Source organism: Stegastes partitus, unplaced genomic scaffold, assembly GCF_000690725.1.
Source record: "Stegastes partitus isolate 25-593 unplaced genomic scaffold, Stegastes_partitus-1.0.2 Scaffold1759, whole genome shotgun sequence".
Taxonomy (NCBI): domain Eukaryota; kingdom Metazoa; phylum Chordata; class Actinopteri; family Pomacentridae; genus Stegastes; species Stegastes partitus.
In genome coordinates, this window is record NW_007579490.1 from 81891 (window position 1) to 107943 (window position 26053).

Consider the following 26053-nt stretch of genomic DNA (forward strand, 5'->3'; position numbering starts at 1 on the left):
GAGACACGAAGTTACTACGAAGAGACGCAGACTGACTACAGAGTCACAAAACAGGGAGGAGACACAACTGCAAAGAGAAGAAAACAACTGGAGACATGAAGTAACCAAACAGACATCAAATAACTGGAAAGAGACAAAAACAACAACAGCAGAGGCACTAAATGACCACAAGGAGACAAAACCGACCATGAATAGGTAAAATAATGCTCCAGTAGCAGAAACCTTTAGAGCATAAAGCAGAAAAGGAACATAGAGGTGCATTAAAACATAGAAGTGATGGTTCCTCTATGGCAAGAGAAATGCTGCCCAAGTCTTTGCACAAATGATGTGCTTTTAAAGCAGACATGGAGTGACAGTCTGCAGGGGCTGTCATGTTTTAACCAAATTAATTTCCTTAGAAGTACTACTTTATCATTTGCTATGACAACAAATGAGATGTGAAGCTGTGTTTATTCTCTGTAGCAGTATTTAATGAAAGGCTGGGAAGAGGCCTGGCACACTGAGATATAGCATCAGACACTAAGGCTCCCTCATGTGGCACAATCACACCAATGAACATGTACTGTGACACGATATATTGCTTAGTTCCTTTAAGTTTTGCTTCTTGTCACACTTTTAACAGAAGCTTGTAGTATTATAGTGCTATTTGAAAACAAACAGCAGCTATTGCAGCCCCTGACTGCTGGTAATACAGCATGTGTGGATTGTCTTTGCAAGCACCTTCTACTGGCATCGATTTCTTTTAGTTGTCAGAGCAATTAAGGAATGACAGAGAGACAAAAGAGGCAACAGATGCTGCAGGAGGTTAAAATCATCCTAAACGACTTCCTGCATTATTGCAAGTTTTTGGTCTTTTCACATCAACCTCAAGTTTCTACAGGTCGCAGCTAAAAGCTATGATAATCACTTATACTTCAACAAAAACACTGAAATATGAGTTTAAAAGATTTCTGACCCAAGAATGTGTCAAATGTACATAGAAGTATTCTAACTTTATTGAAGACACAAGACTTAGTTGTAAAGTCAGCAGGCCGGCCATCAGGGCTGAAAACCTTTTATCATGTTGAGCAAAGAAAACTTCAGACTGGTGCATCTCTGGCATTGATCTGAGGTCATACTTACACAGGCAGCGTTTTGTTTGTCATTCCTACAGCTGAGATACTAAAGGAGACTTTAAGAACGAAGACAAGAGTCAGACATCACGTCGGAACACATGTGCACTTTATTGGGATTGTTCAGTCAGTGTACAGGTTGGCCCCACCGGTCTGGCACCCCATGTCACTCCTTCATTTCGAGACCCCTTGCCCCACCACCCCAGGGATGAAACCTCCAATGGGGGAAGAAGAGGTCACGATTGGGTTTTGCATAACAAAAACAAAAAAAATTAACAGGACCAAGATATTTTTTAAGGCTGAAAGTACAAAAAACCCAGACATAATTTACATACAAGCGATACTACAACCATGTTTAAGTATGCGCCAACCACTGGGCAGCCTTCACAGAGGCGAATACGTGTCTGAACAATGCAGTTAACATCTGGAATCATGTGTCGAACAATGCTGTTAACAAACATTTGGAATGACTCAAAGAAAAACAAAATGTACATTTTTTTTAAGTCCCCAGATGCAACTGCAGAACCCTGGGGCGTTTATTTAACCTAGCCAAAAACATTACTGTCTCCTTCATTGTTCCAGTTTTAAAATCCTGAGTCAAGCGCCAAAAATAACTGAAGCCATGCCAATGAGTTGGTCATCTAGGCTCTGCGCCTGAGTGTGTATGAGAAATGTGGTGTGTGGTTGTTTTGCACAGAGCGGAAGTTGTTGGGCGTTTGGTTGGGGAGGGGGAGGAGGAACAGTCTGTTTAGAAGCATTTGCGGTGGACGATGGAGGGGCCGGACTCATCGTACTCCTGCTTGCTGATCCACATCTGCTGGAAGGTGGACAGGGAGGCCAGGATGGAGCCTCCGATCCAGACAGAGTATTTACGCTCTGGTGGGGCGATGATCTGCAGAAAGACAAGAAATTATTAGCCTGTTGTTCAAATGTGCATTCACCCAACTGAAATCATGCCAGCTGCAACACAATGCTGCTCTGTGGCAAGTCAACTCACTTTGATCTTCATGGTGGATGGGGCCAGGGCTGTGATCTCCTTCTGCATCCTGTCAGCAATGCCGGGGTACATGGTGGTACCTCCAGACAGCACGGTGTTGGCGTACAGGTCCTTACGGATGTCGACATCACACTTCATGATGCTGTTGTAGGTAGTCTCGTGGATTCCGCAGGACTCCATACCTGTGAGCAGATAGAGAAACACTCATCAGCAAGTGCAGTGCAAGGCAACCATGAGGCGTCATGTGTTCAGCATATAATGCATGTTTAGCTTCAGCTGAGGAAACCTACCAAGGAAGGAAGGCTGGAAGAGGGCCTCTGGGCAACGGAACCTCTCATTGCCGATGGTGATGACCTGTCCATCAGGAAGCTCGTAGCTCTTCTCCAGGGAGGAGGAGGAGGCAGCAGTGCCCATCTCCTGCTCGAAGTCCAGGGCAACGTAGCACAGCTTCTCCTTGATGTCACGCACGATTTCCCTCTCAGCTGTGGTGGTGAAGGAATAGCCACGCTCTGTCAGGATCTTCATGAGGTAGTCTGTGAGGTCGCGGCCGGCCAAGTCCAGACGCAGGATGGCGTGGGGCAGGGCGTAGCCCTCATAGATGGGCACTGTGTGGGTCACACCATCACCGGAGTCCATGACGATACCAGTGGTACGACCAGAGGCATACAGGGACAGCACAGCCTGGATGGCAACGTACATGGCGGGGGTGTTGAAGGTCTCGAACATGATCTGTAAAAGAGAGAAAGGGAAAACAAAAAAATAGAAAGTTTAAGTATTTTCATTCACAGCAAATAGTCTTTAGCTTTTGTGGCCACTGCACGCACTGCATGCATTACAGTGAGGCTCAGACTGAAGTTAGTAGAAAAGTGCAGAAAGTAATCATTCCTTCACACTTGTGCAAGTCAGATGTCTATTAAGTGCTAATCTACTGGCTCTGCTAAACATCATGGACACAAGTGCAGATAAAGGCACACAGTCAAGAGAGACCTGTTGATGATAGATCATCTTATAGTAGAGAGGTCCTGGAGGAGAGGGGGGAGGAAGGAGCAAGTGAGAATGGAATGAAGAAGGAAATGGAGGAGATGACGTAACAATTCCTGTTCAGTCAATACTTTAATCCATCTGGCTAAGCTGGATATGTGCATAAGACAGGGTGTGTACCTGGGTCATCTTCTCCCTGTTGGCTTTGGGGTTCAGAGGGGCCTCTGTGAGCAGGACGGGGTGCTCCTCAGGGGCAACTCTCAGCTCATTGTAGAAGGTGTGATGCCAGATCTTCTCCATGTCATCCCAGTTGGTCACAATACCGTGCTCAATGGGGTACTTGAGGGTCAGGATACCTCTCTTGCTCTGGGCTTCATCACCAACGTAGCTGTCCTTCTGGCCCATACCCACCATCACTCCCTGAACAAGAGACAAGACTTAAAGTTAAACACTAGCAGACAGACTTTAGCAAGGAAACATGGAACTAGTATGCAGGGCTTTTTAATTAAGTTTCAGGCCACTGCCAATACATGTACTTTGGATGATGTGAGAGTTAAAAAAAAAAAGAAAAAAAAGTGATCTATATATATGTATATAGAACATTTAAAGCAAACCAAAGTGCTGCATAGTAGAAAAAATGATTACAGTTACAAATTATATTAGTGTAAATATTTGAGATCCTTTTAGTTTTGTTTTTTATAACAGTGTATTTAAAATTAAAATAAGTCACGAGTTAAATGATTATACAAGTCCAGGGGGTGGTGCTTAATGCTGTGCACACACTGACCTGATGCCTGGGGCGACCGACGATGGAGGGGAAGACAGCACGTGGGGCGTCGTCTCCGGCGAATCCGGCTTTGCACATACCGGATCCGTTGTCAACAACCAGTGCGGCGATTTCATCTTCCATGGCTGAACTGTTGCGAGAGAGAGAAAGGGAAAAAAAGGGGGCGTTAAAAACCAGCTCTCATACACTTAGCAAGCAGAGCGCCGCTGTCTGTTAACTCGCAGCAATTGCCGGAGCTGCCGCTGGGTGGGGCTCGTGTCGCGCATTCCGACCAAGTCAGACAAAAGGAAGTGGCGCTGCGTTCGGTTATTACCATATAAGGACATGGTTCGGAGCAGCTTTGCGGCTACCGGCGAGCAGCGAGAAAAAGGAACATTCGACATTATCAGACCCAGAGCCGCCAGACCACTCCCTCCGGTTCGCTACGGTTTAACTGCCCCCGCCGGCCCCCCTCCCCATTGTTGCCCCATCGCACCGGGCTCCAACACCCAGCAGAAATCTTTGCTTCAATATCACTGCGTCATACCAGCGACCGAGTCATTCATTGCACGCCGGCCATCTGACACGACATCTTTTATAACGAGCCAACGTCTAATTATTTTTTTTCTTCCTCAAAGTGCATCAGTCTGTCAGGACATATTTAAATTAATGAAGTTGCTCAATGCAGCCACATTGAGTCATGAATGGGTCACAAGTCCTTGACTGGTTTCCTGAAAGCCACGCCTTTTCCAGGACTGGATTATCTGTCATTTGCAATTTCCTCCTTTCTTCATGTTCAAGTTAGCAAGACACGATTAAAGCGCATTTTCCTTCCTTTCCATCAAGTCATTTATCAATTTATGATTTTTTTTTGTAGGCCTCATATTCTTGACTCCCTTCTTTAGAGAGAATCTTATAAGTCACACTGACGATTCAAAGAAAAAGACGTTGAGCCCGGTTCGGTGCACACAGCTGTCCACGGAGACAGCTTTAAACTGCAACTGCTGCAAATTTGAAGGGCGTGTTAGCATTATGTGGCTAAGCTAATGTGCTAAAGTAGGTCACACCCCGCCGCATCGGGCGCACAAAGGGAGCAGCCGGAATCCAGACTGCCTCAACTCAAAAGCCTCTTTCAAACTACCCCGCTGTGGACGAGACAGCAGCCAGCAGTGACATTCAGTGGAGCCCTGCACGGCCACACGGGGACGAAGCCAGTTTAAGGTGCAAGAATTATCTCACAACGTCAGATTAACCAAATGCCGGCTCGAGCCAAAAGCACCTGTGAATCGCAGGAGCACCGATTTTACTCGTCTTTAGCCAAAACCGCTGCACATTTCAAAAAACCCAAGCAAAATGCAGACACAGGCGGTTATTTAATATTAAAATGTAAAAACTTGAGTTTAATTGGCTTTACAGTTCGAGTATGACAGGACAAAGAACCGCGTGGTTCCGGCCATCTATTACATTCAAATTAAGATATTGCATTTTTAAAAAACGACTCAATTCCTCGTTTACTTGATAAACAATTCTAAAATTAGAAATATGTAAATGATAGTTTGTGTCTCCTTACCTTTGGGTGGGGGGCTTTTCGCTTTAAGGGAACCGGTTTCAGGCAAATGATATCCCGCACAAGCTGAGTGTGACGGCGCTCAGAGTGAATCCGTTAGCTCGGGGCGCATGTGTTTTATACTGCGTCAGTTGCCCGGCTCTAGCCATAAAAGGTAAACTTTCGGAATGGCGCCCTCTGATTGGTCCAGCGTCATGCACTGGGGCACGTCGCGTGCACACTATGGTGCACTGAGCGCTCGCGATTTAAGAGAGAAGGAGAGAGAGGGAGGCGATAATAGGAAAGGATTGGAGAAAATAAAAGGGAAGGGATTGATGTTGCGAGGCCTAGTAAGTCTAATCTCTTGTTATACTGATTTACATACAGGTTAAATGATGTATGCACTTGAATAAGTGTGAAATGTGTCTTTCCTGCACCTGCTCATTCAAGTTGGACACACATTTCTGACAATTGAGACAACTTAACGCCCAAGACTCCTCCCTGTGAAGGCTGCAAAGGCCCAAGACTTTTCTCCAAAGGCTGCTCTCCTCCCAGTTCTTCTCTCTACTGTCGCCTGACATTATTTGATGTTAGACTAAGTAAAGAGTGGCTCTGGTGCTGATGTTGTTGTCCACTTTCAAAAGCAGCTGTAGGCTCAGTGGAGTCTCTGCATCACCAGGTCAACACATGACTCACATACCACATAGAGGCTAGTGGAGCTGCTACAGGCCGGGGACGACCACTGCATGTATGTAGGCCGCCCCGCCGGTCCTCCCAGCACTCGCTTATGAAGTTAATTTATTGATCAAGTACATGTGCCTTGTGACTCCATAGTCTCGGGCTCCTCCTTAATATCCTGCCGCTGCCTGCCTGCAGCTACAGCTCACTCTCTGCTTCATGTGTGAGAGGATCACAAAGGTGTGTCGCTTCACCACAGAATGGAATCTGCTGGCACATTGTTATGGTGCTACCAGTCATTCAGGTGACACCTCTACAGTATGTCATTGTGATCACAATGAAAGGCCAGGTAGACCGTCACTACTCCCTGGCCTTTCGCTTGATCAGTCAGACTCCTTTAGTTTGCCCATTTGTTTTATGTTAGCTCTAATTAAACACAGACACACATTCACACCACTCCTACTGACACTTCCTGGTCCTTCATATCACCATGAGGGTGCACTTTGAAAGAATTTGGCCTTGTCAGGCTCTGTCTTATTCACATCCTGATTAATCAGGCCCTGGTGATGCCACCTCAGATTGACACACCGACGATAACCTGAGGCCTGCAGGCCAGAAAACTTTCCATTCCAGGCTCAGTGTCATGTTAAGGTTCCAGAGCTCCACCAGGCCACAGTGTCATGGTGTCTAAAACCCTGTTCTTGTCATTTTCTTTAACCCCACTCATTCTCTGTTGTCCTCTGTCCTTCTCCCGTCTGTCGTGTCCTTAGTGCGTAACATCTGGCACATTTATTCCTTTCACGTTAGGAGAACATGGCTGAGAGGCCTCGGTGCCCTTTAAAGCTGAAGCTGTGGCCACTGAGACATACAGCGACTCTTCTCTTCCTCCTGTACCACTTCCTCTTCCTCTTTCTCAGTTGCACCAACTCCTGTGGATGTGTTTTTGTGCTCTTGTCTTCTCTGCTCTTCCCGTCCTCATGCATTGTGTCAGTTTGACTTTAAATGGACAGTATTGTAATGTCTGCATGGCTCATATGACTCCCCTTCCAATCAGCCACAGCTTACTGATTCCACAGTGTGAGATAGAAGCAACTTCCCTCTAAACCTGCAGATCCTGATTTGTTAGACAGGACATTTTTTACGTGTTAAAGGCCATCTCAAATCTAGCTGTGCTGCAGGACTAAAAAGATCATTTGGTGGTGATAGACTTTATTAAAAGGGAACCATCACAGCAGGACCTGCCAATTCGTTTGTGTTTTGACCCTTTAGAGAGACTCTTTGTACACACTCTTGCTGTTGGAGGCCTTACACATGGAAGGACGAATGTTTTTGGAGATCAAAGGTCTGCTGGGTTCATTTACTGATTTACAGGCCTTAAATCTCATCATTAAGGATCAAATATCAAACCTAGTTCATCCCCGTCTGAGTTATGTCGTCAACCTAGAAACGCGTTAATTTCTGTTGATCTTGTCTGTGTTAAAGTTGCGTCTTTGTCCAGGTGATGCTGTTAACATATTTGAATAAGCTGAAAGGATTGTTTCTTCCTGTTCACGCTGTGATGACATAAACAAGGATCGGTAGGGAAATGTGACATCCAGCCTCCAGGGAGTGCCTCTGGATGTCTACTGGGTGTCTATATGCTTGGTCTTGAATGAGAGGATCATTGTTCTGGCCAAGCCTTCTTTGACTCAGTTGAAAAACATTTAAAGGCATGACGTGCGTTGTATTTATTTCCAATTAGATAGTTACACTCGAGCACGGGTTTGTAGTGCTTTGGTGAATGAGTTAGGTAAGCAGGTCTCTGGGTGTATTTATGTGTGTGTACAGTTTTCTGGTTGTAAGTGAGAGGTCTCGGGTTAAGTGCTATGTTGTCAACACTCTTCAGTGGGAATTTCTACTTGCCAAGTGCTTGGAATACTGTCCTGGAAAGACTCCTCCTCTCATGTATCATAACAGTGTGTGTTGTAGTGTGTTGTGGTGTGTTGTGGTGTGTGCATGTACTTACACACCAGTGCCAGCTAAATGCTGCTTCTCTAAACCTGCAGCCAAGACCCGCATTGCTAGAAAGTCACCTAATAAATTTTTTGAGGATTTTTCATGCAGACAGAAGTTTACACAGTCACTTGAGGTGTTGTGTATAATTACCATTACTATGATTAGTGGTTGTCTAAATAGACCATTTGTCAAACTAAGTGACACTTTAATGAGGGAAACAAGTGGAAGCTACAGGCTTAAACCTGCCATTTAGAGTCAGGGAGAGTCAGGAAGGCACTGAAAATGACGGTAATTTAGCTTTAAAAGTTGTGGTAAAAACACCTTGTCTGTTCCTGAAAAGTGGATGTTCAGCAGCTCCATCGAGTCGCTGCTGTTGGAAGCTCACATGTGGTCACAGTTATTTGGTGCAAAGGTTTTCAGCCACGTGAGTTGTTTAGCTGTCTACCTTTCAATGCTTCTTACTACCACTTTTCTTTTTACTCTGTGGCATGCAGGAGGCCAAGGGTTCCACCTGGAGTCAGGGGCGGAACCGAGGGGCTGGCCCAGGGTGGCAGTGGCCACCACACACTCAAGTCTGGTCACTCCACACTACCAATAGGGAAGCTCTTTAAAGGTTACACAAGAACTCATAAAACTGGAGTTCCATCCAACAACTACTGTTTTCTCGTAACGCCTTTATGCAGAGCGCTGTCTGTTGTTGTGCCCATACATGGACATTTTAACAGCACAGACCAAAGAGTCGTCCGTGTACTTATCTTATGTAATTTAGATAGATAGTCAATATGTTATCGGCAGTTTAAAAATCTTAATCTAGTGAGGGCTACATAAAAAACTAGTTATACTGTATGCGAGTTCTTGTGCCACCCCAATTTTAGAAACAGTCTCAGCCTAGCATCCCTAAAAAACTGTTGTGAGACTGCCATGCTTGGATTATCATAACTCACACATGGCAATGGTGTTAAACCTCCTGAAATAAGCTGTTGGCGTCATATCCTTGGCTGTTGGACCTTTCCCATCTGAAGGCCATGTGATGCAAACAGCTTTGCTGGTACAGCACTGTTTGTGGGCCACTTGTCCAACAACATGACGTCAGTGTTTGCATGATAAAATGGTCTACAACCTAATTTAACTCACTTGTTCATTTTTCCGTTTGTTTTTACAGTGGCTTTGGTTATCTGTCTCAAAAGAATAGTTTAAAAAATATTTACTTTCTTGATGAAGAATTTACCATAGTATACTGGAGCTAGTACCAGCAGACAGCTAGCTGCATAGCATAGTTAGCATAGCACAAAGAGTGATTACTGGAGAAACTCACTCTAGCTCTACATAGGTCGGTCTTGTTAGGCTAACATATCAAACCTCCCTTGTTCTAGTGTAGAGCCACCTAAAATAGCTTTTAGAGATGCTGGATCTTAACTTCATCATTATTTAATCAGTTAATCTGGTTCGTGACGAACTGTTTTTGAGTCCAGTTGCCAGATAATCAGTGGAGACAAACAAATGTGATGTAATTTAGCTTTAGCATTAACTTTCATGGTGTGGGAAATTAAATTTAGCTACTGTTAAATGGGCCTTAACAAGATGTCTCCTTGTGTTTCCAGCCTTTATGCTAAGCTAAGCTAACCTGCTCAGCTGCTTACTTGCAACGGAGTCCATACACACATCATGAGTGGTCTTGATCTTTTCGTCGAACTCTTGGCATAAATAAATGTCTTTCCCCCCCAAAAAGTGACCTGTTCCTTTAAATAATTGCTCGTTAACAACCAGAAATGGCGCTTGTCTCAGAAGTCCCACTTGTGGATATACAGTACAATTGTCTGTTGTCTGGTTGTTGTGTGTTTACCACCTGCAGCTGATTTGTATTGTTTAAGTAAAACAACCAGTGTTGCTGCTGACCATTTTGCCTTTGGACTGCTGAAGTTAGGCAGCACCGTGGTGGCCATGTGACCGGTCAATCAGTAACCCATTGGCCACTTTAGCACGTGTGTTTATATGTGTGTGTGTGACTCGGCGGTCAAAGAACTTCAAATGACAACAACCAGTCATAACCAACGCTATCTTTGATGACAGTGCAGTTATGAGTAATTCAGAACTCATTGCTAAGCTCTGTTTAGATACCTGAGTGCACACACGAGCGTCCGAAGCGAGTGTGCGGCTCTTTGCTTCCATTTTTATTGCATAAACATGCAGAAGCTAACAGAGCACTCCTATGAGTGAGTCTTTGAACATACATGTGTCGTGTCTGTGTTTACCGGTGAATCGGAGCTGCTGTGACGCCCACGTGTGACGTCACCAGCTCAGGTTTTTCTCTTCAAATAAGGTAACCAAACCAGGCTTGGAGCAGAAACACAGAAGAAACGCTGTGTTTTACAGCGCTGCCACTCCCCGAATTACTAAACCCATTCCACCATGGCTTCCTGTTCCTGTAATGTGTAAAGACACCACAAGTTTCTCTTTGCTCTCGACCTAAGAAGGCCATCATCATCGACTAATTCACTCCCACTACCGCCTCCTTTTCTAATCTCCGTCTACATATGTGGTGTCTTCTCTTCTTCCTTTTTCGGTCAGTCTTATCATTACGAAAATTGCATAATTTGTATTCATAGCAGTGGGGTTAAAAACAGAGGCGTTCTGGTGTGTGCATGGGTGTGTGTTTGCGGGGGAAGGGGAGAGGAACTATGAAAGGCCTGTTGCTAATGGGTGAAACCGGCCATAGGGGGTGGACATAAATACCATCTCTATTATCACACGCACACGCACACACACACATACAGCTAAACGTCTGAGTCCAACTGCTACTGGACTGCAGCTCAATACAAAAAACATTAGCTGCAATTAGCCTTGATTGAGGTTGAAAGCAAATGTGGACGTCAGAAGAGGTACAGACAGCGGAGAGGGCTGAGACGAGAGCCAGAGGAGTGAGTGAAGCAAAGATGGAAATGTAGAAGATGATGAGAAGCAGTTGGTATCATCTGGGAAATGCATCTCGTTAGTCACCTCCAGGAGTTTCATTCTTGCATCACTGCATGTGTGTGTGGTGTAATAGTGTGAATCATAGGTCACGCTGAATGTATAGTTTCACAGTAACGGGGTCTAAACGGTTCGATATTTCAGAAAATATGTGAAATCAACTTTAAAGTTCTGGGACTGATACAGGAACAGCTGGAGACAACAGGACAGGCTCTGTCCAAAGGTGACAGCATTTACCTGCCACAGCACCCCGTACCTGTCTGATTATTGTTGTATGCTTTGGTTTCACCCATTCAAACAAAATAATTCTAAAAATGACAATGTGTTGTTTTACAGGGGGATGAACTGTTTCCTGGGCGAGCACAGGTAACTTCCTGGAGTCTCGGCTGGATGCTGGGCATCTGCTCAGAACCAACAGTCCCACTTCTGTGTCTGTTAAATTAAACAGTACATGATGTGCTAAATGCTGCTGGTAGGTGGGTTTTGTTAAATCTGCAGAGACAGGCTACCTGTCCCCCATTATACAGTCTGTATGCTAAGCTAAGCTAACTGGTTGTCGGCTGAGATCTTAAGCCCTGATTTTACTACCTTGCAGATGTGCATCACGTCACATGCCAGCTGCCGTCACCCACAGATGCAAAGTTGCTGTTATTAGGTCACTTTCTACGTCCTTAAGTAAACGAGAACCTGCTGGTGTCCGTGTGATGGAAATTTTATCATCTCACTAAGTCAGCAAGAGTCGGCGCAGGCCTTGGTCCAAAATGTGTGTCTACGCAGTGACTACACCACAGGGCCACCAGTGCACATGCTCAGCAGTGGTGTGTATGCACAGAATATGCAGATATGACCTCCTGTGCACGTAAGGGACAGAGTCCTCCGAGCAAACTTCCACAGCTTAGACAAATATTACAATCACAACAACTATGTGTCCGTGGGTGTCCGCAGCCGTCCTCAGCTGTCTGTTTTTGTGTCCACAAGGGAGCATAATCAAGGCTTTATACCACTTTTCTAGCCAGTGGGAGTCCACTTGGAAGACTGTTCAACATCGAGCATGCACACTAGTGCCCTCGTTGCATGGTTGCAGACATTTGTAGACCTACGGAGATGACAAAATGTACATCACATGGCCCCTCGCGTACGGGGGCACCGCGAGTTCAGTACCAGCCTGACATATAACGAACATGTGAGAGGTGGGAGCTATCTTTATCATCTTTCTCCTTTAATCCATTCTCCCGTCGTGCTCTGCAGGCATTTCCAGCCTCTCTTCTCACACCCTCTCTTTCTCTCTGGTCTTTGCAGCCTGTTGAAAGGAGACTAGCAAACCAATTGTTTGCCATCTGTGACTGGTCATAGTTTCAGAGAGGGAAGCCCTATTCACTGTTCCTCCCTCACCCCCTTCCTGCCGTTCTCCCAACCTCCTCCCCCCGTGACACAGCCAATAGGTTGGTCGTCTGCAGCGTCATTGATCCGTGGGTCACCGTGGTGACGGGCTGACTTCAAGGCACGGGCCAGTTACCAGCTGTGTGTGTGTGTGTGTGTGTGTGTGTGTGTGTGTGTGTGTGTGTGCGTCGTGCCTGCCAGCTGGTCAGTTCGTGCTACGATTGGATTAGCTTCCATTTTGCGTCCCTAATGGATCCTTAACTCCATCCCCCCACTTCTTAAATGCACACACTCTCACATCCAGCTCCTTGGCCACGCCCCACTGTGACATCCTGACTAGTTTATTATAACATCCATCCAAACTTTATGTGTGATCACTCCATGAAACTCCTCGTGATTCTCTGGTGCGTTTGCAGCAGCATGACAGCAGTCCAGACTATAAAGTACATGTTGTTGTGAGGGTCTCTGCCATTAGTTGACTCACTGCGACGGCACTTCCTGTTTCACAGCTTTGTCACAGCTTTGTTCGTCCTTCTCGGGCTACTGGCAAGAAACTCTACAACAAATGTGATTTGTCGATACTGGCTGCAGACTAATGCACAACGTCTTAAGCTAATAATCAAATTTAAAGCCTGGTAGACGTATCTCTCTGCTCTTTTAGGACCTTATGCTGAGAATGACTAAATGTGATCAGGAGCATAGCTTGAGGAGTCTAACCCAGTTTCCAGACGTATTTGTGAGCCAGAGGATGCCTCTCTGTAATGGCTGAACTGATTTACCAACCACATGCAGCGCTTTGGGCCGTGCTGTTTCTCTGAATGTGTTTTCTATTCCTCTTCAACACGTTCTTTGTCCTCTTTTTTTTTTGATTACCACTTCCTCTCTTCTTCCTGTCGCTCTGGCCTCTTATTGGCCCAGAGTGGAAGCTGAGGTGCCTTTTAAGGGTGTCAGATTTTGCTCAGGTGTTGTGCAAATCGATGACAAAGCTGCTAGCATCACTTCAACCATTCATGGAGAAATGTCAGCCATGCTTATGTGCTTTGCTGTGATAGTTCTGTGATCTCTTTTGGACTTAAACACATAAACATGATGTCAGATGTGAAACAAGGTGCATGAAGAAACTCTGACGGTAGTGACGTTTCTGCATGTGCAGAATGGGAGGAACATATCAAGTCTTCATCGCCACTGCTCACGCTAAGAAGACTGACAGACTTATCTATCTCTGTATCTAATTCTATCTCCCACTCACACACACACACTCACACACACACACACACCTACACACACACACACACACACACACACACACACACACACTCCTTATTCACCCCCTGCATAGTGGTGGACCCAGGGAGGCTTATCTCTCCTCTGCCATCTGTCTCTGTCTGGTGGGAGGGCTCCTCTTCTCTCATTGGCTCATTCGCAAGCTACCAGCCGTCTGATTGGCTCGTTTGGGAGTTGCGAGCCTCTGATTGGCCGCGGCCGTGCTCTCACTTCCTGATCTTCCTTATTGCATTGCTGCCCCCTCAGCTAGTGAGAGAGGTCAGCCACCTACACACCCATGCTCTTTGGTCCGCAGTCAGCTCTGTTTGCACGTTTCTTATGTAACGTTAGACGTCCGTCGTGCCTCGCTGCCTTTTTTTTTTTAATGCCAGTATTTCTTCATTCCTCTCATATCTTTTCATATCGCTGTGTCATTCTGTGTCACGTACTTCTTCTGTGTGTGTTCTTATTTTGACAAGCTCCCATCAGGAGTCCACCACTAATTACAGTATTAGAAAATATGCACCAACAGAGGAGTTTTAGCAGCCAGTCGACCCCTGCTGTACACATCTCCTCCCTCTTTTCTGCATAGTAACCAACACCACCTTCTCCATTTGCCACCAGAAACACACAGCTTGAGAGCAGCAGCGTGCCCCCCGAACTGCTGAGTAAAGTTTGCATGCGCTGCTTTGTTGTATTGTAACACCTCTTTCTGTCTTTTTGTTGTTGTTGTTTTGAGCCAGCAGGCAGGTTTGTGTGTGTGTGTGTGTGTGTGTGTGTGTGTGTGTCCGTGCTTGTGGGCTCCATTGTTTTGCACAGGGCGATGCTGTTCATTTCTGTTTGCAGTTCCCACCCTTCTCCTCTCTCAGGCTCGCCGTTTGAATGAGCTGCCTGCCCTGCGCCGATTGGCTGTCGCTGGCTGCCATATAAGGGCATAGGCCAGCAGCAGAGGCAGGAAGTAGGGTAAGGAGGAAGTGGAGAGCCGGCTGTCAGAGACCGGCAGCAGAATGTGCAGCCCATAGAGGATTCATGAGAAGCTGCCACACCTTTCCTTCGATCCTTCTCCATCTTTGTATTTCAGTTCCTAGCACAGCAGCTCTCCATTTATGACACACTTATCTCCTCTCCCTCGCTGCCTTTATGGCTCTCATTAGTCTCTTTCATCTGCAGTTTTTTCCCTTTCCTCTCAGTCCTGACTTAGCATCCCTTTCTGATTAGCACACTCAGACATGTGTGTCAGGGATCGGTAGTACCTGCTGTACTCAACAGTACGGTGGAAATGCGTGACTGGAAGCCTCTTAATGAGCCGCTGCGGCGATCCTTCGGCTTAGTGCAGCGTCGTAGCTTTGCTCTACAGCCCAGGGTCGGACAAAGTCCACCGGCAGCTATGCAGCAGCAGGACATGGTGCTGTTGTGCAGCACATTGTTATATGAGAGCACAGTGATGTAATGTGAGGGAGAGCGATGTGTTCTGCTGTCAGGATCCCAAAATCCAAAAGAGATCCAGGCAGAAGGAGAGGTGACGGGAAGATTATGATACATGAGCTCTGGTGAAGACAGAGAAGTGTCCTGCTCTGGCATCATATGCATCATAATGAGAGCATATTCAGAATCTGGGGTGGCTTCCTGTGACTACAGCAGCTTTATAGGATGCAAAGATCAAGTCCTGCATTTTGGCAACGCTTTGGGAGTTGACAGTCAGGTTTAAACATGCTGGGCATGTCATGGGCTGTACTATGTGGCAGTTTGAACCTTAATCTGAAAAATCTTCCACTCCTGTCCACAGCTCTGCTACCAGCTGTTCTGGTTTGTCTTTTACAGAGAGAGTGCAAACTGAAGCCTGATCATAAACCAATAAACTGCACCAACACCTGAAGCTGATTGGCTGAGAGACACTAATGATGGGTAAGCAGAACCTGTATCTCTGGGTGTTGTAACAGGTTTTTTTTTTTCACATTTCATTTCCCCTTCTGCAATATAACACTGGCATTATTTAGTAGTTCCCAGATGTCCCCTATGTTTTCCCCAGTTCCAGCACATCCAGTGTTGTGATCCAACATCATGTAGCAGCAGCTCAGACTGCTGCTCGTACCTGAGAGGTGGCTTCAGCTGAGAGAGAGTGACAGCGCTGCCGGTCCTCTTTTATAACTGCTTCAGCCCTTCTTTCTGGAGGCTGATTGTGTTTGAGATGACAGGACTGTGTGAGGTGTCAGGATGTGCTGTTGTGTGCACTCTTTGTTTGTGTGTTGTGTGTGTATATTTGTAGATCTGAGTGTGTATTAGTGAGGCCACGCCCTCTTGTTAACACTGCCATCCATAAAAGGAGATCTTTAAGTTTGTCACATGACAACAATCTGAGGAATGCGAGATCGGTCACATGGGATACCATCTTAAGGAAATCAGCTTCACCCCCTGAGGACTAGGAAACTTCTGTGTGTGTGTGTGTGTGTGTGTGTGTGTGTGTGTGTGTGTGTGTGTGTGTGTTTTATGAGCTTGGGGACAGTGATCGTCTTATCAGTGTGTCTGTGGCGACCGTTGTGTAGTTTTGGGAGTTTGTCAGAGTCTCTGTGTTTGTTTGGGTGATTTTGCGATTTCAGGGGAATTCACAGCTCGAGAGATTTCACTTCTCGTTCAGTTGTGTATCAGTGACTGGAAACTGCAGCGGAGGACGTTCTAGTTTCCTCCTCTGTCAGAAGGAGAACAAGCCTGAGCCCGTGAGCGTTTGTCAGTCATTTAAGTACAAAGGTCGGAGAGTTCAAACTCATCAGGATCAAATCAGAGACGTGTCTTTGAATCATTAGAACACATCATAATTAAAGCCTCTGATTCTTCTCTACTGAATCCTGGTGTTGATGAAGACTGGACTTTATGCACCGATCAGCCGCCACATAAAGAATCCACCTGCCCAGTTCTGTGTAGGCCCCTCTGGTGCTGCCAAAGCCGCTCTGACCCGTCGGGCCATGGACACAGGACCTCTGAAGGTGTCCTGTGGTGTTTGGCACAAGGACCTTGGCAGCAGACCCTCCAGGTCCTGTGGGCTGCGGGGCGGGGCCGACGTGGACTGGGCTCGTTCCAGTGCATATGTTTGCTCTGTAGGATGTGGGCAGTTGGGAGGCCTGGTCAGAGCCTCGGTTCTTGTGCCGTTACTTACGAGTTGTTTGGGAGTGAAAGCCACATGAATGCCAGGATTCCCAACAGAACATGACATTATGACAAACTGTCAGTGGTTTTAATATTGTGGCGGATCGGTTTATTGTGTGTAATTGTGTAAATGCAGAAATGAAAATCAGCACTCACACCACTTCCTAAAGCTGAAGCTGCTGTGTGGGCTGCAGCTACCGCTGCTCTGTAGTGCCTCCTGCAGCTACCGAGCCTCCACTTAAACCACAAGATTGTCACTTTTTTTTTTGCTGCAGACAGAAAGGGACTTCCTCATTTTTTCTCTACAGGGCACCATATAAGGCAAACATTTGACAGGTAGACTCAGAGCTGCCACCAGACGAGTTCAGCTGCTGACACTGATGCCGTATCGAAGGCTGAAGGCTGTAAACCGCCTGGTATCTTCTGCACGTTAGTCATCATGAGGGCAGGAAATTTGGGCAACAGTGTGGTGATGCTGTTCAGCTGACATCAGCATTGTGTTTTTCTGAACTGAACAAACAGCACAAGGGAGTCCATTTAAATCCTCCTGAGTTGAGAATTTTCATATCCAGGCTGCATAACTGGGCCGCCCTGTCTGATGCCATTTCCATGGTTTTGTCACAGCAATCATCTTAAAAATATATTTGTCTGAAGCTGTGTTAAGGCTTGAGGGCCTCTCCACAGCCACAGTGGCTCTCTGAGGATACACCTGATGCTTCGAGCTAAAGATGCTAACATGCTAACAGCTGGATAGTAAGGAGGTGTAATGTTAGCATCATGAGGAGGTGTGTTAGCATGCCATGCTAGCCACTCACCACTAAACACAGCAGGATGTATGGCTGAGGCTAACTGACATGCTACTAGTGTTGCAGGTGTTTGGTCATATTTAAGATTAGAAATGTTTCGTGGACATTAAGGCTGCTATATAATATACATAAATCATATGCATGTGTAGGCTCCAGCCCCCTCTACAGGATAGTAGATGGATGGATCAGACATGCAGGAGATGCTGAGTGTAAACTGCACTAAAACAGTCATTCAGGGCTTATGATTGCCTGTAAAACAATCCAAATAATCCATCAAATATTTTAAACATTCCCTTCGTGAGCACAACACAACGTAAATATTAAAATGTGTGTTACATATAACAGAAGTCTGACTGAACCCAGTGCACTTGGTCCTGTGAACCCTTATCATCTGAGGAATGTGCTGTGCATCCCCGTCCTGCCGGAAGTTTAGAAACAGATTCTAATTCCAGCTTTCTGACATCTCCTGGTGGTTTGTTTCTCTGAGCATGACCTCCGAGGCTCTGACTCAGCTCCACACATCGCTCCAAAGGTGACGCCTGGAAGAGCGAAGGAGAACATTTTGTGGTGCTGAAAATGAGAACGAAGAGGCCGACAGAGCCAGGAAAAGTGCAGACAGGGATAAACAGTCTGATACATTCATGATCCTGCTCTGATTCAGACATTCCTCTTTCCCATCACCACCTCTCCTCCTCCTCCTCCTCCTCCTCCTCCTCCTCCCACCGCCCTCCCTGGCCGACCACACAGCAGAGGGACTACCTCATGCTGCTGCAGCACCGGGTCCATACATCACAGAGGAAACACGGAGATGTGATGGAGCAGCCAGACGAAGCCACATTTCACCTCTTCTCTGTCCTTTTATTCATCTTTCTGATGTCATTCACTTACTTTCTCTTCTCTGAGACTTCAGTGTGTTCCTCAGGCAGAGCGGTTAACTGCACCGAGTGTGTGTGTGTGTGTGTGTGTGTGTGGAGGTTAACAAGCCTGTTTGGCAGTGTGTCCACATTAAACACCCCTCCCTCTGGCTGCAGACCTTCTCCTCACCCTCTGGATCGTTGCAGCGAGCAGGAGACTTACACAAAGCCGTGGCCTACTTGCACTTCTGTTTCTGCATTCTGCTCTGTGCACTTGTTGGCTTTGTGTCGAGAGGTTAACGTGGTAAACACTTACAGAGCTGTGTGTTAATGGAGGAGGTGAAGGAGAACCGAGAGAGAAGGGAGGAGGTTTTTGTGAGTGCTGTACATGCCTGCATAGCTGCATGTGTGTGTACAGCTGAACACTTGGTATTCCCTGAGCAGAGGGGGCCTACATTTTGTCAAACCCTGAAATGTAGGTCAAGAGGCACAGAGTTTTCCTTGCGCTGTTGCATAACCGACGAACGCACGCGCACACACATGTGTACATAATTGTGTAGCTCTGGATCCTGCACAACCAGGATACGCAGCCTCAGCCGGGATGACTGCTGATGTGCAGGCAAGAAATCCAGCGTAAGCAACTGCAGAGCGCCCTGTGAAAAATACATTCAGAGCTTCTTCTTCTTTTTTTTTTTTACTGTTGCCACACTGCTGATATGAAAATATGCAGTGTGGGTGTTTAGGTGTGTGCTTTATGTCCAGATATGGCCTCAGCAGACACAGAACAGAGAGATTAGGTTTTTACAGGCAGGATACTCCCTGCACAGCCATTGGCTGAAGGCTGCAGGTAATCACCCCTGGACTGGATTGCCTTTAAAGGAAGCTCTGGTGACATACCTGTAAATCCCTCAATCACCTGTTAGCTTCCTCTCTCACTCCCTTTCTATTTTATTTCTTTCTCTCCCTTTTATCCTTTTTGTCTCTCTTTTAAAAAAACAAAAACCTCTGCAAAAAATCTTCTGTTGCTCAGTTTATCTCGCTTTTTGTGTCTCTTTTGTGTCACAACAACAGGACAATAGAAGGAGGAGGAAGTGGAGGAAGGCGGAGGAGGAGATGGAGGACCGAGAGAAGGGGGAGTTACACCTTTCTTGGCTCATCTGATTGTAAGCTGATAACCTGGAACGTACTACCAGGCTGTTACATAAGGGATAGGAGACACCCTGAGAGACTGTGTGTGTGTGTGTGTGTGTGTGTGTGTGTGTGTGTGTGTGTGCAAGCAGCAGTCCCGTTTCTGTCTTGTTTTCCTTGTTTCTTTGGTAACAGATAACTGGGTTAGTCACACTGCTGTTTTTTCTTTTTTAATGTGAAAGAATTTGCTTGTAACTCTGTGTGTGTGTGTGTGTGTGTGTGTGTGTGTGCGTGTGTGCGTGTGTTTTGTGCATGTGAAGAGACCACATTGTAGTTGAGAGAGGAAATGGAACATGTTGAGTGTCCTGGCTGTAATTCATTTTCCTTATCCTGACCTAATTTCACATAGACGACCATGTGCAAAGCAGTCAGTTGTTCTAGCCGACAAACATGTCACGTCTTGTAAAACACACGTTGGCAGCAGCGTTGCTGGTTGCATACATGAGGAAAAGGGTGGAATTTCCCTAAAAGTCCCTTTAATCCCCGTCGTGGTCTCTTTCTGTGTTTTAGGGGAACGCTGTGTCGTATTTCACTTTGACTGAAGCTTCCTGAACAATCAGGGATGGACATGAAGGGGCTTTTACTGTAAACGGGGGCATTGACGGCAACACAGCTCCACAATATGAGATGTTCTGATAAAGTCCAGGAGCTGACATTACAGGAAACATGCAGATATGATGGTTTGCAATTCGTTTCATGTCTTTGGTGAAAACCTGGCGTGGCAGCTCAAAAATAACCAAAATACCAGAATGTGCTCGAGGTTTTCACAGGGACTGTTTCATAGTGTTTTACACCTGAAGCCGGGTTGTGGACCGTGTGATCTGGGGGTGAGAACAAATACCTGGAACTCCACACCGCTCGTTTGGATGTGGGAAAGCCTCTCGGGTGGAAAAAACAAAAGTTGTCTGCTGCTGAAGCGTTGAGGATTTCTCATGACCTGGATAACTGAGAGTCTACACAGACGTGTGGGTTACATCAGAACCAGGACTAATGGACTGAAAACAGCTTCTTTCCAGCTGCTGTCAGAGACATAGACGCCTCCATGTTGTAATAAGTGCAATATGTTGTTAATGTACAACTGCCACTACCTCTGTGCAATATACACTGTGCTTATTATTTAATTCATCTTTTTACATAGTTTTATATTGTATACGGTTGTTTACAAAGTTTTTATATGTTTTTTTGCACTGAAAGGCTTCACCTTGCTCTTTGTTGTACTCGTTGCAATAACAATAAAAACAAATCTGAATCTTTGGGGCAGCAGCGTGGATTCCTAACATATATATTAAACTAGTTTTCCCACCACAAATGCCTCTTCAGCTCATTCAGCAGGAAGAAGCAGAACTCAAACGTGAGATATTTATTCAGCGTTTGTGTGAAGTTTTACTACTTTTAGCACTTTTAGTTTTTATTTGTTTGCTGTATCAGAGCTGGGAGGTACCATGATATCATATAAACACAATATTTAGTGGGTTTGAAGAATAAAGTTCCAGTAAACAAAGAACCAGTCATTTGTTCACATTACATCCAGTCAGTAAAAACGATAAATCAGTCATCAGTTCTGGATCATCAGCTTTAGATGCAGATATGAATGATGTGAGATATGAAAGCTGCATGTAGAACAAAGCTGTGTTCTGCTCCCTGTGTTGTGCTGGATCGGTGTGTTTACTGGGCCGGAACCAGTGTGCCCTGTGGTTTGGTCAGCGAGTCCGGCTCATCTGTGGGTTTAGTAAGAAGGCCATCTGTGCCAGATGTTAATGATCCCCCCCGTGTGTGTGTGTGTGTGTGTGTGTGTGTGTGTCAGCAGATGGTGTGTGTCCGTCACACACATGCTGTCCTTTATTATCAGTTCCCACTCATTAATTATTCACACCGAGACACTGAAACCAATTAAATATAAAAAAAAACCAACAACAACAAAAAACATTTCCTGTAAAGTCTGTCAGAGCAGATGCACGATCATCCAGAACTCCAGAAATATGTAGTTGTTGAAAAAACAAACAGAAACAGTGCGTCTGTTTTATACATGAGTGTGTGAAGTTTATGCATCTGTGTGCAGAACAGAGCCGGAGTGGCCGAATCTTTGAGTCTTTCAGGGGGTCTGTGTAACAAGAGGCCAGCCGGGAACAGCTGGTGTGTGTGTGTGTGTGTGACTGGTGTGTGTGTGTGTGACTAGTGTGTGTGTGTGTGACTGGTGTGTGTGTGTGTGACTGGTGTGTGTGCTCAAAGAGGCTCTCTAAAGAGGCTTCCAGCCCCTTTGTTGCAAGAAGGGATATGATTAGCATCTCCTCATAGCAGCTCCTCGTGGAAGAAGAAAGACACACACGGGGGATACAGCAGGAAAGTGGTGGCAATGGCAGGCAACACCTGCAAGTCCGAGTGTGTGTGTGTGTGTGGGTGTGTGTGTGTGTGTGTGTGTGTGTGTGTCCATCCGTCCGCTGAGAGAACACATATGCTGCTCTCAGTGTGCATCTGTGGACATGTGACCGTGGAATCAATTTGTAAGTGGGTCTGGCTGGTGTAGTGTGCCGCTGCGGCCAGTTGGTGGAGCTACAGAGCTCCTTTAGACTCCATCAGTGAGACTGACTGACTGGCAGCAGACTGCTGATGATGTTCAGTGTACAAACTAAATCAGGATTCAGAGGTCAAGAAGTAAAAAAACAACAACAGGCATGTTGTAATAAATCAGTTAAAATGATGTGTGACTGAAGTTAAGCCCTAAATTATTCATACTGGGGCATAATTTTGATCTACAGTCAATCTTTATTCTACCAGGAGGTTCCTTCTGGCAGGAAATGACACAAACAAGTGACAAAATGCAGCTTCTTTACCACTGAAAGAATCTAGTGTCTGCAATCCTGTGTTTTTCTATAATTAGTGCTCATGTATGTCTTTGTTTATTTTTATTTTTGCAGTACATTTCCTAAATGTTTGCACTATATTTACTGCTGTAGCTTTGTAAATGTCCCCACTGTGGGATTAATACAGGCTTATCTTATTCCAAATAATCGCAGTAGTTTCCAACATGTTACTATGAAGTGAGAAGAGCCAAAGTCACGACTGAAACCTAAGAGAAGCTCATGTGGCTCGGATACGACTGTAAAGTGGGTGTTCTCAGTGGAAATCATATTCAGACAGAACATCTCAGTGGTCATGGTCGGTGGCTCAGAGTGGCTCCTGCGCTGGTCAGAATGGTAAAACAGAGGCCAAGACCGTCCCGGTACCAACGTCCTGGTACCAGACAGCGAACAAGGCTGGTCTCCGTGGATGCTGACCGAGGGGAACACTTACCCAACACAGACACACAAAGCTCACCGAAAAGCTTTCTGTCATCAGAATGAGATGAAAAAGGAGTCGCATGGACACAGGAATGCGTTTCACAGCAGAGGATGGAGCAGACAGACGTTCAGCACCAGCACCGGTAGACATGGGGGCGGGGATGTGATGCTCTGGGGGTGTCTTCAGGCAGCCATGTGTGTTATTAGCTAGCTCCTCGCTAACGACCGCTAATTCTGCTCTGCTGCACAGAAATGGTGGAAAAATACAAAAATGTGCTGCAGCTTTAGAGATGATACGATTGTTTATTCATTTATTTTTAGAGGTTTAAGCAACACTGTTTACTGCCTCAGAGATCAGAGAACATACACAAGGTGTTAAGAAAAGGAAGGAAATTAGTCAGGAAGGAGTGATACGGACCAGAGTGCTCATTCATGAGGGCGGGATGTGAAGTCACAGGCTCTCATTCAGACACAGGAAGAGGTATTTTTAGTGGGGGCCTGATCGGGTTTCAGAGGACCCAGATCAGTCCCTGCAATCAAACCCGCAGGCAGCCGACGGCTCCTTGTGACCTTGAGAGGTAAATCATCAGCTTGTTTGGCGGCGTGTCTGCTGAGATGGGGGGAGGAGGGATGGGGAAGCTGAACATGAGATGATGTGACACGTAAAGCTGACCGTCATGGTAGCAGACACACTGTCACACACACACACACACACACACATATACATACAGACACAAACACACACCCCACGGAGCCCCAGTCGTGGCCCGGCGCTCTGTGTTTCCTGACTGACCTATATCTTTCTGTCACACACACACACACACACACACACACACACACACACACANACACACACACACAGCGCTACACACACTTCATAATGTGTTAAACAGAGGGAGAAGCTATGAGGCTGCTTTGCTGATCTTGGCCCGACTTCTTTGCTGTCGCCATGACAATAAGAGGCTGCAGGAGATGGAGGCACCCCAAAGCACACACACACACACACACACACACACACACACACACACACATGCTGACCCCTGACCTGACCGCTGTGCTGGAGAATGGAGGCGGAGGCGAGGAGGGGAGCGCTCGGTGTCCCCCGGTGGCTTCCAGCTCTTTGTTGGTGCAGAGGAGGTCCTTGGCGAGGCGGCAGCTGTGCGCACACACTCACGAGCAAACACACACAAATTCCTCGGCGGTTTGGAGACACTCGCTCAAACAGCCGCTTTCTGAAGCATCTTCAGAAATGATCTCTGTGTAGGACTTCCTGTTTGGCACAAGTGTTACTGTAATAGGTTTCAAGATGAAACCAGAAATGTCCGTTTGTGTGTTGAAGCTAAAAGAAAACTTGGAGGGATTCATCGTCTGGGGACCATGACAGAAGTTTTAAAAACCAAATCCACAGATTAGAATCAGCAGAACTGGAGTGACATCAAATCAAATCAAACCCAGTTTATTGTCATTCTGCTCTACATACACAGCAGCACAAATAGTTTAAATAAACAAGTGTGTGCATCTCTGGATCAGCAGCTCAGCATTCTGACAGCTGGTGGCATGAAGCTGTTGATCAGTCTGGAGGTTCTTCCTTCAACGCTCCGGAAACGTTTTCCTGATGGCAGCATGTCAAACAGTTCATGGAGAGGGTGTGAGGAGTCCCTGATGATGCTCAGAGTCCTGCTCCTCTGGCGAAGTTCTTATACAGAGGGGAAGGAAACGCCAGTGACCCTCTCAGCTCCTCTAACTGTCCTCTGCAGAGGATAGTTAGAGGAGCTGAGAGGCTCACCGGAGCTCCCTTCTGCTCCCTTTTTCAAACATCATCTGCTATACAAATACATTTTTTATCTCGTTAACGTGTCCATGTGGTGTGTTTATATGCTGGAAGATGATGAGGAGGGAAACAAGCGGTCCACAGCATGGCGGAGCATCTCCACCTTAAAGCTGTAGAACTGCACTTGCTGCTTCCCTCAAACATTTACATCTACATAAAACAGAGCTGCACTGATTCTGTGTCTTCTCCTGCAGGAAGCACGTCATTGCTTCAGGTAGTGATAATAAAGAGATGCACACCTGTTGATGAGAATATAGCAACTCTATAATTACATTCATCTGATTTTGTTAATCCAGGCAAGTAGGTGCACATTTCTCTACGTTCTCTAATTGTTCTTTGCAGGAGGAAGTGCTTCATCTGTAAAGGAGAGCAGATGTGGTCTCAGCCCAGAGGCGGCAGATTGGAGCCTGTTGCACGTCAACACTTTGCACGTTTGTTGCAATGAAATCCTGTCTCTGTTAGTAATAGCTGGTAAATGCATTGCTTTGCTCTTGTACCGCACTTCATCCTTCTGCTTAGGATAAACCTCAGGACCTGCAGCGTGTTGTTTACCACCCACTCCTCTCCACTGCAGCCAGGGCTTCACTGCTCTTTCCCGAGGAGGCATTTTAAAGCTCAGTCTGATGGCTGTTGCTGTAACGGCGGTACGAGGAGGAGGAGCATCAGCAGGGCTGTGCAGAAGCCACTGGGTCCTATGACGGCACCCGTCTGTCCTCAAAATGGTCATGCCCTGAATTATGCAGCATGTTAAGACTTAATGCAGCTTTAACTGTTCGGTTGTCATAAACAGGGAAGACAAGCTTCACAGACCTAAACCGGTTTCTGCATTTATGCTGTAAACATGTTTGTTTCTGCTGGACATGGGGTGGTTCTAGCTGGTCCATGAGCTTTTTAGGAATGCAGTAAAATTAGATTAATAGAGGCCTGCTTGAAATTAAAGTTTAACTCAGATAAGACCGGAAATGTCTCTCATGAAAGAACGTGGGTTTGATCCCTCTCTCAGTGTCTGGCTTTAGACTGTAGGTTCAGACAACACTTAGGTTTCTAGTTTTGATTTGTACATAAATTAAATAGACGGCAGCTTATGAAGTGGTCCATTAACCACTGAGCGCTAATTGGGTTCAGCTCTTATGGACATTTTTGAGACTCAAACTCCAACATGCTGCAGCTGATTGCAACAGTCCTGTTTGATTCTACTGGAGGAACCTGCTTCAAAAGTGTAAAATGCCAACAGCTACCCAAGATTTATTTATTTAAAATTTATCTT

The 26053-nt window shown here is 46.0% G+C and overlaps 1 protein-coding gene and 1 long non-coding RNA gene across 2 annotated transcripts; one reads left to right on the top strand and one right to left on the bottom strand.

Moving 5' to 3' along the window:
* Nucleotides 1-1199: 1199 nt before the first annotated feature.
* Nucleotides 1200-5532, bottom strand: actb2 (actin, beta 2). Its single transcript, XM_008302111.1, has 6 exons — nucleotides 5427-5532; nucleotides 3878-4007; nucleotides 3271-3510; nucleotides 2400-2838; nucleotides 2110-2291; nucleotides 1200-2004 (listed from the first exon to the last, which is right to left on the bottom strand). The coding sequence occupies exons 2-6, from the start codon at nucleotides 3998-4000 to the stop codon at nucleotides 1861-1863; spliced, it is 1128 nt and encodes a 375-aa protein (XP_008300333.1). The 5' UTR covers nucleotides 4001-4007; nucleotides 5427-5532; the 3' UTR covers nucleotides 1200-1860.
* Nucleotides 5533-14311: 8779 nt separating this feature from the next.
* Nucleotides 14312-20931, top strand: LOC103372457 (uncharacterized). Its single transcript, XR_520997.1, has 4 exons — nucleotides 14312-14651; nucleotides 15510-15593; nucleotides 19561-19652; nucleotides 20188-20931. It is a non-coding gene; the product is annotated as an uncharacterized LOC103372457 (long non-coding RNA).
* Nucleotides 20932-26053: the final 5122 nt, after the last annotated feature.